This window comes from Cyrtonyx montezumae, unplaced genomic scaffold (genome assembly GCF_038088225.1).
Source record: "Cyrtonyx montezumae isolate F1298 unplaced genomic scaffold, pur_monq_1.0 scaffold_23, whole genome shotgun sequence".
Taxonomy (NCBI): domain Eukaryota; kingdom Metazoa; phylum Chordata; class Aves; order Galliformes; family Odontophoridae; genus Cyrtonyx; species Cyrtonyx montezumae.
The window spans coordinates 2,826,086-2,843,661 of record NW_027071970.1 but is presented as its reverse complement, the minus strand read 5'-3'; the positions used below and the strand labels follow the sequence as shown (position 1 = coordinate 2,843,661).

At 60.5% G+C, this 17,576-nt stretch overlaps 1 protein-coding gene across 3 annotated transcripts; it reads right to left on the bottom strand.

The window, feature by feature from the left end:
• Positions 1–4,005: 4,005 nt before the first annotated feature.
• SCARF2 (scavenger receptor class F member 2) lies at positions 4,006–16,801 on the bottom strand. Of its 3 annotated transcripts, none has more exons than XM_065738811.1 (11): positions 16,434–16,801; positions 13,384–13,442; positions 12,308–12,409; positions 11,642–12,161; positions 11,346–11,564; positions 10,824–10,952; positions 9,320–9,423; positions 9,136–9,253; positions 7,475–7,596; positions 6,271–6,423; positions 4,006–5,905 (listed from the first exon to the last, which is right to left on the bottom strand). In XM_065738811.1, exons 1-11 carry the CDS (start codon positions 16,784–16,786, stop codon positions 4,722–4,724), a joined length of 3,063 nt encoding a protein of 1,020 aa, XP_065594883.1. In that variant the 5' UTR covers positions 16,787–16,801; the 3' UTR covers positions 4,006–4,721. The 3 variants fall into 3 exon arrangements, with proteins under 3 accessions (XP_065594883.1, XP_065594882.1, XP_065594884.1); XM_065738810.1 differs by having other exon boundaries at positions 4,007–5,905; positions 6,271–6,420; positions 16,434–16,666; XM_065738812.1 differs by lacking the exon at positions 16,434–16,801 and adding an exon at positions 12,873–12,915 and having other exon boundaries at positions 4,009–5,905.
• Between the last annotated feature and the right edge of the window lie 775 nt (positions 16,802–17,576).

Genomic DNA, 17,576 nt, shown 5'->3' with positions numbered 1-17,576 from the left:
AGCTATCCCAGAGAGGGCCGTGGCCACAGTGGTGAGCCCTGCTGTCCCTGTGCCATCAGGAGTGGCACAAACAGCCAAGTGGAGCAGAGCTGTTGCTGTGCCGTGGCTGACAGGGACTTGAACACTCTTGCAGTTTTCCAATCAACTTCCTCATGGGATGAGACACAGCTTTAGGTGTTTTGATCTTTGCCCTTCCCCCTGCATCATCTGCATCCCAACCAGGCAGTGTTTTGCTTGCCCAGAGCCCTATTTTTGTGTCACTGTAGCACGGCATCCATGCAACCTGCAAATCCTCCATCAGCTGTGCAGGGTCGGGGGGCAGACCCCACTTGATACCAGCACAGGACTGAGTGCCCTGACGTGGTGCTGTGGCACCATGCAGCCTCATTGCTGCTGAGCACATCCCTGCCTTGTCCCTGTCCCAGCCACATTCCTGTTGTTACAGCATACAGCAGCCCTTGCCTTGATCTCTCCAGCCCACAAACCTTCTCTGTGCTGGCTCTGTGTATTCTGCACCCAGTCTGTTCCTAGTGGGAGCTTAAACCCATTGGTGGCACGAGGGTCTGCGGATCTGATGCTTCTCATGCCTTTGTGCCCCTACCCCTAGTGAAGGAGCAGCGTTGCAGGAAGGACCCGCACCCCACGGCCCCCACTCTGTTCTGCTCCACGGCGGACATTCCTCTCCCTTCCTTTGTGCTGCAGGAAATATGTGCTTCCTCCGTTCCCAACGCTGCTCCCCACTCAATCGCTACCAGATGTGGGTCCCATGCGCTTCTCATTAGTCTGGCAGGCTCAGGGTGCTGCCTCCTCCCGGCTCGTGGGCCGAGCCTTGGAAAAACCGAGCTGCTTGTGGGAACCAGCAGGGATATTTGAGCCGGTGTGCACGCCACGAGGCAGCGGGTTTGGGGTACCATAGGACCAGCACTGCCTTTGTGCTGGGCTGGAGGGGTGTCAGGGTGCTGGGGAAAGCAGCTGGGGGGGTCTGGTCCAGAATGGGGGGTTGGAGCTGCCCAAGTGCCGTGGGGGATGGGGTCAGGGGCACGTTGATGACTTGATTGTGGGTTCTCACTGGGGAGATGGCATCAGCAGCAGGGACAACAAGCAGCACATGGATCATCCTGCCCAGGGTAGGATTTGTGGGTTCAGGGGGTGCAGCGTGAGATGAAGCATCATCATTTCTTCCCAGAGCTTGGAGGGGATTGTGGTGGCTGGACACAGAGGCTTCAGAGCAGGAGCAGCCCTGCAGGAAGCTTATGCTCTTCCACAGTAATGAGGTCTCGGGTGCCCACTGCTCCCTGTACATTTGAGGAAGGGAGCCTGGTTCATCCCTTCCCTTGGAGGTGATGTTTGCCCACTCAGAAAAGCCAGGATCCTGATTCAAACAGACAAGGCCAAGAGAGCAGAGTGTGCACACGAATGCAGTGTGATAACTACTTTTTGCAACTGGAGAGCGCTGCAATTAGGAGCAATCCTCCAGAGAAACCTGAGCACAAAGCCATCCACAGGAGATGGCTGCCAGAACCCGGTGTCCCCCATGGGGCAGTGGCCATGTCACCGCAGCTCTTAGTCACTGTACTGGAGCCAGGAGCTGCCGTGGGTTTCCACTGGGCAGCCAGTTGTGCCAAAAGGCAGCAATGAACCGTGGCATAAACAAGCCCAAAGCCTTCCTGGTAGAGGATGAGGGGAAGCAATGCGGAGCCTGGGGGCACAGCAGGGCCAGGGCTCAAACCAAGAGCTGGAGAACATCCTGCCCACAGCCTAGATCCCAGCTATGGGTTGAGCTGGGGATTTGGGAGATCTGGGGCGTTTGCCCCTCCATTCCTCTATCCCTATTCTGTGCACTGCCAGCTGGTGTGCTGGGTGTGTGGTCACCACCCTTGGTACCTCTGTAGCCTTTTGTCAGACCTCAGCGTCCTGCACACTCATCCTCTGGGTGAGGGGGGGACCGTGGGAGCCTCACAGCCACCTCTCTGGGTACGCAGGGTTTATCCAAACTTACTGAGCGCTGTGCACTAAATGTGTTCCCCTGCTATGGCCTCAGGAGCTGAGCATCTGAACGGGAATTTCAGCCTGAGCTGTAGCTAAACTAAGGTCTGGATTTAGGGGCTCCCATGGAGAACACGGGGTCTCCATGAAGGAGTTGATTGCGACTCAGTGGCTGGAGGGGGTGTTCTGGCCCCGCAGCTCCTAATGTCTGCACTGCCCACAGAGCAGATTTGTCAGCAGGGCTGGGTGATGCTGGCTGACATGTTCATACCACCCCACGGACAGTCGGGGTGCGAGAGGGGAAGCGAGAGGGAGTGAGAGAGGGGAAGCACATGCACAGGGACATTGGCTGCAACGCATGCAGAGGGCTACAGCGGGCTGCAAGCGATGCAAAGGATGCAAGGGCTGCAGCAGGGTACAAGGAATGCAAGGGAATGGTGCAAGGGGTGCAAAAAATACAGTGTGTCGTGAGGGCTTTGAGGGGTGCAAAGGATGCAAAGGGAGCAGTGGGGTGCAGAGGTTCAAAAGGATGCAGTGGGCTGCAAGGGCTGCAAAGGATGCAAGGGCTGCGGTGGGCACAGTGGATGCAATGAATGAATAAGCTCTGGTGAGGTCACCTGTGGGCAGGATGCTGAGCACTGCACCTCAGCCGTCACCCCCGTGTCCTGTGCAGCACAGAGGGAGCACAGCCAGCTGCAGCAGCCTGCGCCGATCATGTGGCTCCTAATGAAATCCAGACCCTGGCAGAGCGATGACACAGCGCCATGATTTGTGCTCCCATACAGACTAAACAAGCACGAGTGCTCCTCCGTATCCAGGCCAGTGCAGGCGTGGGGATAAATTAGGTAGTGGTAGTGGGATGCCTCTGCCCATCTTCTGTCAAAGTGGTCTCTTTTGGAGTGCTTGGATGCAAACGCATGCATGCTATTCTAAATCATGCTGAACGGAGCCTGGACAAAAGCTTGGGCTCTCAGATGTGCTTGGAGGCTCCTGCTCCCCATGGTTTATGCCCACCAATGCTTGAGGTGCACATCGTCCATTTGCTCCTGGCCCTTGCAGTCCCGTCCCCCCCCAGCATCAAACACCGCCGCCCTCCCAACGAGTGCTCCCTTATACAACCCTAGCAGCTCACTGCCTCATGCATATTTCATTCTCATTTGAATTTCCCCTTCTCTCTTTCTTTCTTTTTCTTTTTTTTTTTTTTGAGTTTATTTTTGGTAGGGCCCGAAATAGGAAATGAATAGCTGGCAATCGGGTTCGCTTTTATCGCTGCTCTCCAGCCAAGCCAAAACAAATGCGCTGTTTTCCAACCCAACAGCTCCTCTTTCGCTTTTGGAAATGGGGACAAAATGGGAAAGACACCGATGGCACAATGTCAGTGGGGCCCACTGCAGGGCTGGTGACCCCTCCTGGAGCTGCCACTGCGTCACACTGCCACCTGGGCACCGTCCCCGGGGGGAAGGAAGACCTTGCTCTTCTATTCCCTCATTCCAAGTTATTATTCTGCGTTACGACTTCCTCTCGTGATGGGATTCAGCTGGTTTTGCCTCGGGGTCAAAGGCCTCAAGAGGCGAAGGAAAGAGAGTTTATTTATGCTAAGTGTGAACTTTCCAGCGGGGCTCGCAGCTGCGGGGGAAATTGTTTAGGGGTCCACAAATCAACAGAAGATGGAAACCCGTAAAACAAAGTGCTCGCAGCGGTTGCGTGCTGCACGGTGCTCTCTGTCAGAGATAACCAACGTGCAGTGTGTGTGTGGGGGGGATATCCCGCAGACCCCAGCGGGATGCTTGGAAAAGGGATTCGGAGTCCCATCACGCAGAAAGAGTCAGCATCAAAAAATAGCTGGTGGCCCAACTGTGTGAATCATGGAATCACTGAGGTTGGAAAAGATCTCTAAGATCCCCAAGTCCATCCCCCACCACGCACGCTGCCCACGTCCCTCAGTGCCACGTCTCTATGTCCCCTGAACACCTCCAGGGCCAGTGACCCCCCCCCATGTGCAGCCTGGGGCACGCAGAGATGGCACCCGGGTACAGAAGAAATACACTTTTATTAGAAAAGCGCTCTGCAGAGATGCCAGGCTCTGTCGTACCAAACCAAACCCACCTTCCTGACTCCACTGGCCGGATCCCCCCTGAAGCCACGACAGCCTCCACGAGCAGTGTGCTGCCCAGGCCTTAAATAGTGCTTTCCTGCTGCCGCTCCTGGCACAGGCAGCCCTGGGACCAGGGGCATCAGTCGAAACCAGCTCGACCCCACGCCGGGAGCGGTGCGGTGCCAGAGGGACGGTGACACCTGGGGCTGCACCTCCAAGAGGGGAGAAGCTGAAGTGATAGGGCAGGGAGGCCCGGGTGAGGACAAGGGGACGTCCCCGGTGGTGGCCCCGTGCATGATCCCCTTTGCCCCCACGCTGCGATGGGGACCTGGTGGAGTGGAGTGGGGCGTGGGAAGCGAATGGCTTCGTTACTGCAGAATATAACATGGGTACGTCTAGTACAACAAGCACTGCTTATGCAATTGATAATACTGCTACAAAAAAAAGGGGGGGGATGGGGGTCCCCGGCTCCTGCATCCCTGCACAGGGAGCACGGCACCAGGGGGGTACCAGGTCCTGGGGCAGTGGAGGAGATGGACTGATGGGAGAAAGGGGATGAGGGGAGAGATGGGGAACGAGGAGGCTGGGGGGCTCTTCCAGTCCAGGCACCAAACGTCCTTCCCAGGTGCCCAGCTCCCCATTACTGCACCGTCTGCGCGGGCACCGCGGCTGCTTTGGGTGTCTCCAGGGTGGCTTCTCGGCTCTTCTTCCTGGGGGGCTTTTTAATGGGCGTCTTCTTGGTCGTCTGCTCTCCCGGGGGAGCCGGGTCCTGGCCGCTGGCTGTGGTTTGTTTCTCCACCCGCCTGGGCTCGCCCCCGGCCGCCGGCTCGGCCGTGGCGGGGATCAGTTTCTGCAGGTTGGGTGAGGTGGGCAGCAGGGGCTTGCTGGCCTTCTGGCCGCCGGTGGCAGCTGAGCGCTTGGCTTTCTGGGGCGGGGTGGGCTTCTCCCTCTGGGCCCCCACCCCATTGGGCCGGGCGCTGCCCTCCGCCTTGTTGAGGCTCTGAGTCTTTTCCTTCAGCTGGGCCGCCAGCAGCGTGGCCGCCTCGGAGGCCAGGTGGGGATGGAGAGCGTCAGAGCGTGGCTTGCTGGCACTGGGGCTGCGCGGGGCCTCCCCGGCCCGCCGCTCCGCGTGGAAGCCGCCCATCTTTTTGAAGGCGTTCTGCACCGCCCCGTTGATGTTCTCCATCTGCTCCGAGCTGGCCTTGCTCCTATGCTTGGGTTTCGAAGGCGATTGGGGCTCCACGGCGAGGCCGGCTTTGCCTTCGGGGACGCCGGGCTCCCTGGAGTGCTTCTGTGGTCTCTCCTTGCCACGTGTGCCACCGCCGCCCTTCTCCTCCGCTTTGCCGTGCACACCGGCCGACGTCTCGCTGGGGCTCCTCTTCCTCTTGGCCAAACCTTGGCCGTGCTCGGGGCTGCTGGGCCGTGTGGCCGCTGCCTCTGGGGAGCGACTGGGCAGCGAGTTGGACTGGTTGGAGTTGTAGCGGCTGTGGATCCAGGACACCTTGGGCTTGGTGGATGGGTCGGGAGGACGAGGCTTGGTTCTCTCTGGGGACGGTGCCGTCTCCTCCTCCTCCTTGGACTGCTTGGAGAGGCGGGCGACCCTGGCGTAAAGCACGGCGCTGGCCGAGCCTGACCCGCAGGATGAGCGCTCGCTGTCTGAGGACTTGAGCAGGGGTGTTTCGCTGCTGTCAGCATGGAAGGCCTTGACGGAGCCCGTCTCCTTCAGGAAGCTGTACTCGGCTGCCTCCTCCCCGCTGGCTGGAGCCACGAGCTTCTCACCGGGGCTGGAGGATGGTGCCCTGTCCCTGCCATCACCCACGCTCTCTGCAGGAAGAGAGCATGGACGTGTCATGAAGGCATGGAATGGTTAGCGTTGGAATGGAGTCTTAAAGGCCACCCAGTCCAACTCTATCCCACGGGTGGGATGCCCGAAGCTGCACTCAGTATGACCTTGAGCATCTCCAGTTATAGGAGGCCACTGCCTCACCACCCTCATGGCAAAAAACAACCCCACGTACGGTGTTGGGGAAGGGGCAAAACTGGGCTCCTCCATGCCATGTCTCACCACTTGGTTACTCTCTACCCCTTCTGCATGTCACAGGACCCCCCCCCCCCCCCCCGTTACGGGGCCAACTCCAGCCTTCAACCTTGCGTGAAGCACCCAGGGAAGTGCCGTGCCGGGGACTCACCTTCATGGGGCACACAGTACACTGGTCCCTCATCCGTGGTGTCGAAGGAGGAGAAGGAACCACGGGATGACCAGGATGGGGAGGGCTGTTCCACCACTGAGGGCGGCTCGATGAAACTGCAGTTCAGTGTGTTCTCCAGGTCATGGTGAGCTACTGCCAGAGCAGGAAAGTGGCCGTCAGCCAGTGCCTGCCCTGCTGGGTCCCAGTCCTGCTTAACTCCCCTCCCCAGGGATAAGATGTGGTTGCAAGCAGCCACGCTCCCCACACACAGCACAGCACTGTGCAGGGGATAAGGGATCATGGAGATGCACATGTGAGAGGGAATAAACCTGAGAGAGAAATGGCTGAGCAAGGTGGGGGGACCCTGATGTATAAGGGATGGGGGAGGATGCAGCAGCTGAGAGAAACTCCGGAGCCAGAGCAAAAGCAGCAGCGATATTTAAAGAGTGAACAGCCCAGAGTGGGGGATGCAGCCACTCCAGCATGACTTTCCTTGTTGTAAAACCCAAAAAGAGAAAATTAGAAGCAGACCGTTGGAAGCAGATGAAGCGCACTGCTTCCTGTGAGAAGGCGTGACGGGGCACTGGGACTCGCGGCCACGCGGCATCTCCAGGACTTGGATGGGACCAAGGGGATGGCTGGAGGAAGAGGAGCACCAGCAGCAGCTCGAGATGTGCTGGGGCTCCTGCCTGACCCCTGGCAAAGAAGGGCTGCAGGTCCCTGTGATGCCGGACGGTGATGGATGGATGTCACTGCTCCAGGGACAGCCCCAAGTGGTCGGGGCCGCTGCCTGCCTGGGTCCCTTGTTGCCTGCTAGCACAGAACCCTCTGTCCCGGGGTCCTGGGGGGCCACACTGCATAGCCCGAACCCCAAAGCAGGTTGTAACACACAGAGCCCTGGAGTTTGAGCCATCCCCTCCCTCCCCTCCGTGTTTACACAGCGCTGCTGGGTGGGATCCAGCTGCCGCGGGGCGGCTGCAGGAAACGCACACACAGCCCCATTGAGCCCCGCACACACAGCCCCCTCTGTCCTCCTCCCTGAGCCCTGCCTGGCCCCTTCCACAAACACGGCCCCTGTTTGGGTTGCAGTAGGGATGTTTCCCCGGCCCCGGAGAGCTCTGCACGGGTTTGGGGCTGGGAGCAGCGCAGCAGGTTGCACGTGTTGGCCCTGCTCCTCCTGGCTCTCTGCCCCTCGGTGCCTCACCTACGACCTTGGGCATCTTCTGGCGGCGCAAGGGGATGCGTGGCAGCTTCATGCTGATGCGGCTGAAGCGCCCACACAAGCGTCTCGGAGGTTTCTTGGCTGCCACGGGGTCCTGATTTGCTCTGCAAGGAAACACAACGGCCCCATCAGACAGAGCAAGGCAACGGTCACACTGGGGGCCATCCATCACGGAGCCTGTGCATAGAGTTGAGGGCTTAGGGATGCTGCATGTAAAGAAGGGTTTGGGGAAGAGGCGGGACAGGGAGATGCCATAAGGAGTGTAATCCCTATTGGTTTCGCCCCAATTGAAGCCCAGGATGGCTCAGGGAAGAGGTCAGGGCTGTTGCCAGCCCCACGCTCCAGCTTGCCTTGTGGCAGAACCAGATGGTGCCCAGAAAACCCACAGCTCCCAGCCGAGCCCTTGAATCATATGATTAACTTTAGAAAAAGTAAAAAAAAAATAAAAAAATTTAAAAAAATAAAAAAATCCCAACCCCAAACAAACACGTGGCTTCTCTTTATTTGCTCTCTGGTTTTGAAGCCTCTCGGGGACGAGTTTTCAGGCAATTATCTGCAGCCACAGCAGCAAGAGGATCTGTGCAGTGATGCCACTCAACCCGTGTGCACCCACGGCCACTAAGGTCCCCCCCCACACAGCCCTTCCCACTGTGCCCCTGGCATTAGGGACACTCTGGGACAGGCCAGCGGGATGGCAGTTTGGGATCTGGGCACCCTGCAGTGCCCAGGGAGAGGAAACTCTTTGGAGCCATTTCCCATGCAAGACTGCTCCGAGCAGTGCGCTGAGTTTGGGAAGTGGCTCCTTTTATCTGCGGCATAATGACATGCAGCCCACAGGCTCTACAAACCAGATGTGCTGGGCTGGAGTGGAGCTGGCACGGCTGCAAGCAAAGGCTTCCGGAAAATTCCTGCACAGCGGCTGGCGGCACGAGGGACGGCTTTTGTGCAGCTGGTGGAGCTCCCCCAGCCCCTTTTTCTCTCAAAAGTGTCCATCCCCATGCCTACCCCTACTCCTATCCCCATCCCTACCCCTACTCCCATCCCCATCCCCATCCTCATCCCTATCCCCATTCCCCATCCCCATCCTCATCCCTATCCCCATTCCCCATCCCCATCCTCATCCCTATCCCCATTCCCCATCCCTATCTCCATTCCCTATCTCTATTCCCCATCTCTACCCCCCATCCTCAACCCCATACCCATCCCTATCCCCATTCCTACCCCCATCCCTATCCCCATTCCCCATTCCTACCCCTATCCCTATCCCCTATCTCCATCCCCTTCCCATCCCCAACCCTATCCCCACAGCAGGGACTGGAGGGGCCCATTTTGTCCCGCAGACCCTACATCCCAGCCCCACTGTGGAAGCTGCTGAGTGCACTCCTGCTTTCAGCCCTGTGCCATTCTGGGGGTCCCAGCCACAACTCAGGATGCTCTAAGTTTCCCTTTGCAGCCTCCAGCCCTGGAGACCCACTAGGTCCCAATGAGGCGATGGCCAACAGTGGGGACACAAAGCCAGGGGCCACCCCTGCAGTGCGGGGTCCTCCTGCTCCACTCCTTGCTCTCTTTTCTCCATCTACATCACAACAGAAAACTGCCTTGTGTTTCCCCCCTGTTCTTCTTCCCTGTCAGCATCCACTCACCCGTTCCCTTCGTCCTTCTTGCGGCAGACGCAGCAGCAGCAGAGCAGCGAGAGCAGGAGGATGAGCAGCAGAGCCAGCAGAGCTCCGGCCCCGATCACCCCCATCCTTTGGTTGGCTTCTGCAAGACACAGCGTGCTCAGCCACCGGCCACCAGCCTCCCCAGCACCCCAACCCTACAACTCACCCATGTGGCAGGCTCCCGTCAGCGGGTCGCAGGCGCCGTCGTGGCAGCTGCATGCTTGAGCACAGTTGGCCCCATAGTGGCCGGGTGGGCAGGTGAGGTTACAGCTGGGGAGAGGGTGAGGGGTGAGAGTGGGGTGATGCATCCCAAGAACGCTCCCTGCTCCCTTTTCCCAAACTCTCTCTGTGCTGGACTGCATCCCTGTAGGGGATCGTGCCACCTTCCTGCTTGTCCCCATGTTTGCTGTCTCTGAGAGCCCTCCTCCGGCCCCGTGTGCTGCACGAGGCTCTTAGCACCGTGCTGATAACGGGTCACTAACCCATCCCTTGCAGTGCTGAGCATCTGCACTGGGTCTCAGCTCAGCATCACCGATGCGATGTGACCATGTCACACACCCAGGATGGAGCCCTTCCGCTGCAGCTCTTGAGCTTGGAAAGCTCTCAGCTCACTGTGTGTACAGAAGGGAGAACAACCACGGGGTGCCCTCCTTGCCAGGCCTCATCCTCCCAGCTCAGCACCACGGAGAGAGGGCACACACCCGGGCTGGAAGGTGGGCAATACGTTGGGCACCACCCAAAGGTGTGGGTGCCCTCCCAACAAGGATCCTGTCCCCAGAGTTCTAGGGGCAACGACCATTAGGAATGATGCTATGCAGGATCCCACTGCCAATGGGATGGGCACTGGGATACACGTGGCAGGGCTGATGGCACTGAGCCCAACGCCAGCTGCTCCCAGCCTGCAGCACCGTGGCCCCAATCCCAGTCCCTCTCTCCTGGGGCTGCAGCTGCTCCCCTAGCTCAGCCACATTTCACGCTCCCTGGCTTTCAAAGCACCGCCGTGGCTGAGCCACGTGCCCTGAGCACACAGGAGCAGCTGCTGTGCACTGGGACAAGGGGATGGGAGCAGGGATATCTCCCAGATGGTCCGAACTACCCCCATCAGCTGGACCTGTACTTCTACCCCAGACAGAGAGATTTCAGGTGATGCCACGGGAATGATGCAGTGCAACAGCATCTTGTCGGCCTTCCCTTCAGTGCTTCCAGCCACTTTCAGACAGCGCTTCTGCTTCACGTTGGGAGAAAGCAAAGGGGACGAGCACGCACTGGGACTGGGACAGTGCCACCTGGCTGGAGGTGGGCACAGCCAGGGGAAGGGGCTTTGGGCTCGTCTTGGAGCTAGCAGTCCCAGTGCAAGCTGCCACTGGGAGCGGGAGCACCACACGGATGCCATACCCATGAGGCTACATGCTATTCTGGGATGTGGTTTCTTTTCTCTCTGTTTTCGGCTAGAAATTCCACCCTGAACTTGGGGGAAAAAAATAAAATAATAAAGAAAGTTCAGTCGAAGGCATTTGTTTTTGCCAAATGGCCATTTCCTAAAGCGAGTGAGCAACTGAGTGCTGCTGCCTCACGTTTGTTTGGATCCCATCCCAACCAGGGGCAGGAGCAGATGGGGACTGAAGGTGACACGAAGCGGTGACGTGTGCCCGGGGTCCCCGCTTGCTTACTACGTGCCGTGGGAGCCGGCGCGGCACAGGCATCGTCCCGTCTCGAAGTGGCACTCCCCGCTCACACAGTCGCTGCAGACAAAGGCGCAGTTCTCCCCGTACGTCCCATTGCGGCACTTGGTTTCACACCTGGGGAGCGGTGAATGCAGCTGGAGCAACGGAGGGACAGACACACACACACACACACACACCTCTCGTGGGGCCCAACCCTGGTCACCCCATCCTGCTTCTTATCTGCAGGGAGATGGGGCTGGGTGCTGTCAGCCCCATTTGGGTGCGGCAGACCCTCAGATCCAACCCCAGGAGACTCCGAGGGAGTTTCAGAATTGAGCCCTGCTGTGCGTTGGGGTCACTGAGCAGACAGCTGTGCCGTGGCACTGGGGTCTCTCAAGGCTTCCCATGGCCCCGTGTGCCAACACTGTGGCACTGAAGTCCCCGATGCCAGCAATTCCCACTGTCCCTTCCCCAGCCCCAGCTGTGCACCCCCCCCCCTGTGGACCAAGTGAACAGTGCGGCACTCACCGATCTCCAATCCAGCCAGGGTTGCAGTGAGAGCACTTGCCATTGATGTGGTTGCAGGTGTGCCCATCCTTGCAAGGGGGGCAGAGCTTCTCACAGCCCTCCCCATAGAAACCAGCCGAGCAGGGCTGGTCGCACTTAGTGCCGTTCCAACCCGCCTCACACGTCAGGCAGCGCCCATCCGCCACGGTGCAGGGCTGCAGGCTCTTGCACTGCCCACACCTGCAACAACCCAGGGACACGTGGCATATGTGGCACCCCCAGAGCTCCCAACTCCCCCTCCGTGCCCCGACGCTCACCTCCTCCGGCAGCCTTGCCCGTAGAAGCCAGCTGGGCACGGCTCGCGGCAGTACTTGCCACGGTAGCCCGGCTCACAGGTGCAGGTGCCATCCACCTGGTTGCACTTCCCCTTGTAGCACTGGCAGTAGCGGTCGCAGCGGGGCCCGAAGGTGCGCTCGCGGCACTGGCAGCGCCCGGTGAACTGCTCGCAGGGCGAGTTGTTGCAGGAGCACTGGTTGTTGCAGCCACGGCCCCACCAGCCCGGCTGGCACAGGCAGTTGCCGGTCTGCTGGTCGCACTGGGAGTTGTGGCTGCAGTAGCAGGAGCTGGAGCACTGGGGGCCCCACCAGTTGGGCTCGCAGGTGCACTTGCCCGTCTTCTGGTCACACTTGCCATGCTTGCAGAGGCAGATGTTCTCGCACTTGGGGCCCCAGCGGTTGGGGTTGCAGGTGCACTGGCCCGTCACGTCCTCGCACTGCCCGTTGGGGTGGCAGCTGCACATCTCCTTGCAGTCGGGGCCCCAGAACTGACGGGGACACTCTGCGGGTGGAACAGCGCTGCCGTCAGCCACGGGTGACCTCACGCGAGCACTCCTTGGTCCTCTCCATCCCCACTTGTCCCAGTGCACTTAGGGGATGGGCTCCCGGCACGAGGTGGCCCACCCTGGGGTGCCCACTGGTACTCACTGGTGTCGCAGTTGGCACCGAAGTAGCCATGGCGGCAGCGGCACTCGCCGGGTCTCACGCACACCTCGTTCTCCTTGCAGGTGAAGTTCCCCTCGCAGACGGCTGCGCAGATGGACCGACAACAGCGTGTGAGGACAGGGCCTCACATCACCACTGAGTGCCACCAGGCTCGTCCCATCTCTGTCCCCAACCCCCAGAGCAAGGGACGCACGGAGGCATCGTAGCGGTCACTGAACTGTGACTCTGCACGACGGAGATGCCACCGTCCTCCTGCCACCGTCCCGAGCTCCAGCCCTGCCCCAGCCCCGTGCCACCCTGCTCACCCATCCCCGTGCTGCAGGCGAGACGTGGGATGTGGGACAGGGGAACGCAGGCAGCCACCAGCACAGCCCCCCTCCTCCTAACTTCCCTACGGAGGTGCCACCCTGGCACCCCCAGCCCACGAGTCCCCCCGTGCCAAAGGGGAGTGAGTGCTGGGGCACGGCATGGTGCTGGCCCCGTGGCCCCTGGAGCCCCCTTGGCTAGTGGGAGAGGGGGAGCAGAGCACCCGCACCGAATGCCTTACCTGGCTGCTGTTAGACCTACGGTGGTGGGGACTATAGAAAACCCTAAAATAGACAGATGGAACAGGTTAGAGGCAGTGAGTCTAACGGTTAGAGCAGCATGGGGGGAAAAGTGGGGAGAGGAGACCGGGACGGCTTGCTGCGGGACCATCCTTCTCCCTTCCTGCACCAGCTGCATGCAGCGAGCAGTTACGAGGGCGCATGCAGGGTGAGTTAGTTGGTTATGGGGTCTGCAACCCACCGGCTCCCTAGGCACCACAGCCACCCCAAACTGGGGGGACACACGGGGTCCCCAAATCCTGCATGGTTGGCAGCCCTGGCTCCCTTAGGCTCAGTGGCACCGGTGCCTTTCCACGGTGGCACGTGGCTGTCCCTCCATCCTCTACCACAGCACTGTGGCAGCACGCAGGGGGCACTGCACCGTCTCTCGTGTCCAAGGGCTGCACCCCAAGGCAATGTGGGGTGCACTACACAGCTGTGGAGCTGTCTCACGACCTCAGTGCTGCTGCTTACCTATCACGCACTCGCTTCCTTGTTGCCTCCATCCTGGGCAGCACATGAGCACCGAGGAGCTGCAGTAAAAAATAAGCCCACAAATGGTTGGGACGTCCAGAAAGCTGCTGCCCTTCCTGGAAACCTGTCAGTGATGCTGTGATGGTACTGAGAGCCAATTCTGCCATGCAGATGCTTGGCGTGGGGCACCCGGCTCAGTGCCAGGCATGGGGCAGCCATCCCCAACATCTACGCGCCCAAAGTGCAGAAAATGGCTTGGATCATTTTACCACCAGACGTGATTTAAAGGATAGACTAAAATGAGGATAATCCTTAACAAGGGCTTTGGAAAATGATATGTAGGAGGAAGGAAAGCCTGGGCAAAGCAAGGAATGCTTATGGAAACCTATAGATTGGTTTGGTGCCTTTGCATCTTGGCAGCACAGGGATAGCACACCAAGGCAGGATGAAGGCATCTCACCCCATCCCAACCAGTGCAGTCCCCAGAAGAGGGGCACAGGGCCACGCAGAGGAGGGGATGTTCTCTATGCAGCATGAACCCTTCGATTTGTGCAGCTCTGCCTGAACACTGGAGCTGTTCTCCAAGGATGGGAGCAATCTCGGAGGCTCTGGAGCAATCCAAAGGCATGCTGCAGTCGAGGAAAACTTGACATGGGCTGGACCAGTGGCAGAGCCTGGAATGCATGCTTTTTTATTTTTTTTTCCCCCCTTTCTATGTAACAAATGCAGAAAGAGGAGGAGGAGACAGCGAGGAAGTATTCACGAAACGCAGCGCAGTCACAGGACCACGTCTGGCTGCCAGAAGGAGCTGCTGTGGGATGGGGGAGGAGGGGGGGGTGGGAGCAGCCCCCGGTTGGGACGCGGGCTGAGCTGAGCGGGGCAGCACCAACATGGGAACGCCGCGGCCGCCCCTCGTGGAAGATGTTGAAAAATTGGACGGGAGGCAGAAAGGAACCACAAAAATGATTCAGGGCCTGGAAAAAATGCCTTGCAGCTGGAGACCAAAATAGCTCCATCCACAGCCCGACCGTCACTGAGATTACGCGGCGATGTGATTGCGGAGGGCACGGCGAGTCCTGGGGCTGGAAGGGGGATGGAGCAACGAGAGGCAACAGGGCACCAAACAAAGCCTCTCCACAGGGGACAGGACCCAAAGTGAAATAAGCTGGGCTCCATGGAGCAGGATGGGCTGAAACGTGCCACGATGGAGTTGTCCCATGAGCATGGGTTGTGTCCGTGCGGTCTCATTCCCCAAAAGCCCCATGAGCTCCGCTGCAGGTGGGTGGGAAGGGGTCATCCTGCCCAGGGAGGGACCACGGTGCACAGTGGCACTGCAGTGTGACTGAAGTACTGTGAGTGGGTCCACGGCCGGTGTGGGGCAGCCCACACGCAGTGCTGGGATTAAAGCTATCTCCTGGCAGATAGCTAATCGCCTCCACCGGGCCGTGTCCGACACCTCCCCGCTCAGCCTCCCCTCCCTTATCAGCTGCTCTGACAGCAAACCGACGCGCTCAGATTTCAAAGCTTGAGCCACCTCCCTGCGCCCCACAGCACAGCTGGGACCGGGACCCAGCCCCACAGCATCCTTCAGGTTGCCCACGGACCTGCTGCCTCCCCCAGCGCATCCCTTCTCCTCAGTTTGACTGTGTTTTCCCCTTGAGGAAAGGGAAAAAGAATCACTTCGGTGCGTGGCCAAAGTGATGCAGGGGGAAAGGAGCACAGAGTCAGAGCTGCTCCTGAGATGTGTCTGTATCCCACGTTGCACAGAGAATCATCACCTGCATCCTGCATCCCGCTGAGCGTCCCAAATCCTGCATCCTATCAGGGTTTGGGAGCTGCACAAACGGACAGAGGTGAAAACCCCTCAGCCCAGAGCACTGCTGCCACCTGCCCCAGCAGTGTGCCCATCCCAGTGCTCATGCACCACTGCCCAAACTGGGGAGCAGCATCACCCCGGCACTGAGCCCCTTCTTTCTCCACACCACGCATCGCTCGGTGCCTTGTGTGCAAAAGGAAATCCAGGAAAAATAATTGCCAAAGGAGAGTTGTGGTGACCAGGGACAAAGCAACTCCCATGCACACAGTGCTTGCACTCCTCGCCCTGCACCCCTGCTCCTCCACCAGCAGCTTCAGACAGGGGCACAGTAAGTGCTAACAGGCGATAAAAGACCTTCGAAGTCAAGAGGAGCTTCAAAGCACGTCCTATTCTCCTGCCCTATGTAATCCTGCACGGACACAGATTATGGGGTGCTGGACCCAGGGGTCACCGCTTGCAGCCCCACTGCCACTCCAGGCGACAGCTTTGCTGTGTACCGGTTCTACAGGGGAATGGGGAGACCCAGAGCATCCATCCCCCCCCCCCCCCCTCCTTCTGCCGAGTACTGGGGCCGCGCTGCTCTGGCAAAGCCTCCTTCGGAAACTGTAATTTGAGGAGGGGGCACCAGCGCCCCGCGGCCGGGCTGAATGGAGCCATTATGCGGCCTCTCCAGCACGCAGCACATGTTTTCCTTGTGGACTTGCCTGACCTCAGGGGCGAGATGTAAAAAGGTGCATTTATGGCCTCTCCCCTCCCCCCTTTCCAACAGCTCCCCCCCCCCCCCCGCCATATAGGGGTCTCCTCGCCGGGATGAGGCGGCTTTGGGGCCGTCGACCCCTGCGTGGGGGGGAGGGGGGGAAGCAGGCAGGAGGATTCCCCGGGGACAGCAGCGTTGTTCTGAAGCCAACCCCAAGTGCTGTCCCCGTGCTGCCAACGCGGCCGCCCCGAGCTCTCCGGGGGCCGCTCCAGCGGAGGGGACACCCGCAGCATCCCGCATCCCACCCCTGACCGCACCCGGTACGCCCAGAACCGGCTTCCCCCTGCGGGACCGCAGCCGGGACACCGAGATCCAGACCCGGGAGGCAGAGATTTGGACCCGAGATCCGGACGCGGGACACCCGACTCCCCGCCGCCCCGCACCGCTCTCTCCCAGGCCCACAGCCCCCCTCCCCCCCCACCCCCCATCCCGGCCTCCCGCCCGGCCCCACCTGCCCTCCCCTCCCCTCTCTCCTACCCTGCAGCCCTGCAGACGTTCCTGCCCCGTGGGCTCAGCTCCTGCGCGGCTCCGCAGCTCAGCACCGCCAGCATCAGCAGCACCGCGGCTCCGTTTGGGCGCGGCGGCCGCAGCCCCACGGCCGCCATGGCCGTCGGAGCGGCGGAGCCCGGTCCGACCCGGCCCATCCCATACGGGGCTCGGCTCGGCTGCCCGGTGCCGCCCTGCCCTGCCCTGCCCTGCCCTGCCCCGACGGCCGCTCTCGGCGGACGGAAACTGCAGGGCGAGCTCCGCACCGCCGCCGCCGCCGCCTCCCCCGCGCCCCTCTCGGCGGCGGCGGGAGGGGCCCCGCCGGCAGCCAGGAAATTCCGCATTGGTTCCCCTGACGGCGGGCCAGGCTCCGGGGGCCGCCGCCGCCGCCGCCTCCTCCCCGTTCCCGGCCCCGGCCCCGAGCCCCGACGGCTCCGGGGTGCGGGTGTAGAACGGCAGTGCCGATAGCTCCCGGGGTGGCTGTGCCCCGGTGCGGAGCCGTAGCCCCGTAGGAGCCAAGCGGTGCCACTCGTAACCCCAAAGAAGAACTCAATTGTTCTTTGGGTTTTTTTTTTTTGGGGGGGGGGGGGGCACTGAGCGGTCCTAGCCGTCCCAAATCCCTAGCGTGGACGGGGGACAACGCCGGGCGTCTGCCACGTGGTTACACAAACACTCAGCGTCCCTTGAATGCTACAGAGCGTCGTCCGTGGAGCTCAGCTACCCCAGGCATACGGATCGAGGGTCTTCACGGGAATGCCTGGGTCCTCTCCTGCCGAGGGGCTGCGGGCATCTCCTGCATCGCCGCCCTTGAGCATCGCACGCCTCTGGGAGAGGATGCTCCGACAGCATCTTAGGGCAGGGAGCCGGGGCGTGTCCCGAGCACCGTTCCTTCACCGAGCGAAGAGTGGATGAGCAGCCGCTCACCGCCGACCTCTGGATTTATCCCGTCCTGGTCCAGGGAGCAGCGATGCCGCAGCACAGAGCAACCAGGACCCGCCTGGGGTAGCCCCTTCCCACGGAGCTATGTTGTCACCGTGTCACCGACGGGGACTCGTGAGGCAGAGCCACGCCTGGGAGCTGCTTTCTCCCTGTGCACGGGCAGATCGTGATGCGAGCAGCCACGGGTGCAGAGGG

Excerpts from the sequence above, each read along its gene's own strand:
- SCARF2 (XM_065738811.1), bottom strand. The coding sequence starts at position 16,786 with ATGCGGAATTTCCTGGCTGCCGGCGGGGCCCCTCCCGCCGCCGCCGAG. Across the intron at positions 13,443-16,433 it reads AACGTCTGCAGGGCTGCAGG|CTCCTCGGTGCTCATGTGCT; the intron begins GTAGGAGAGAGG and ends TTTTTACTGCAG. Across the intron at positions 6,424-7,474 it reads GAAGATGCCCAAGGTCGTAG|TAGCTCACCATGACCTGGAG; the intron begins GTGAGGCACCGA and ends CTGCTCTGGCAG.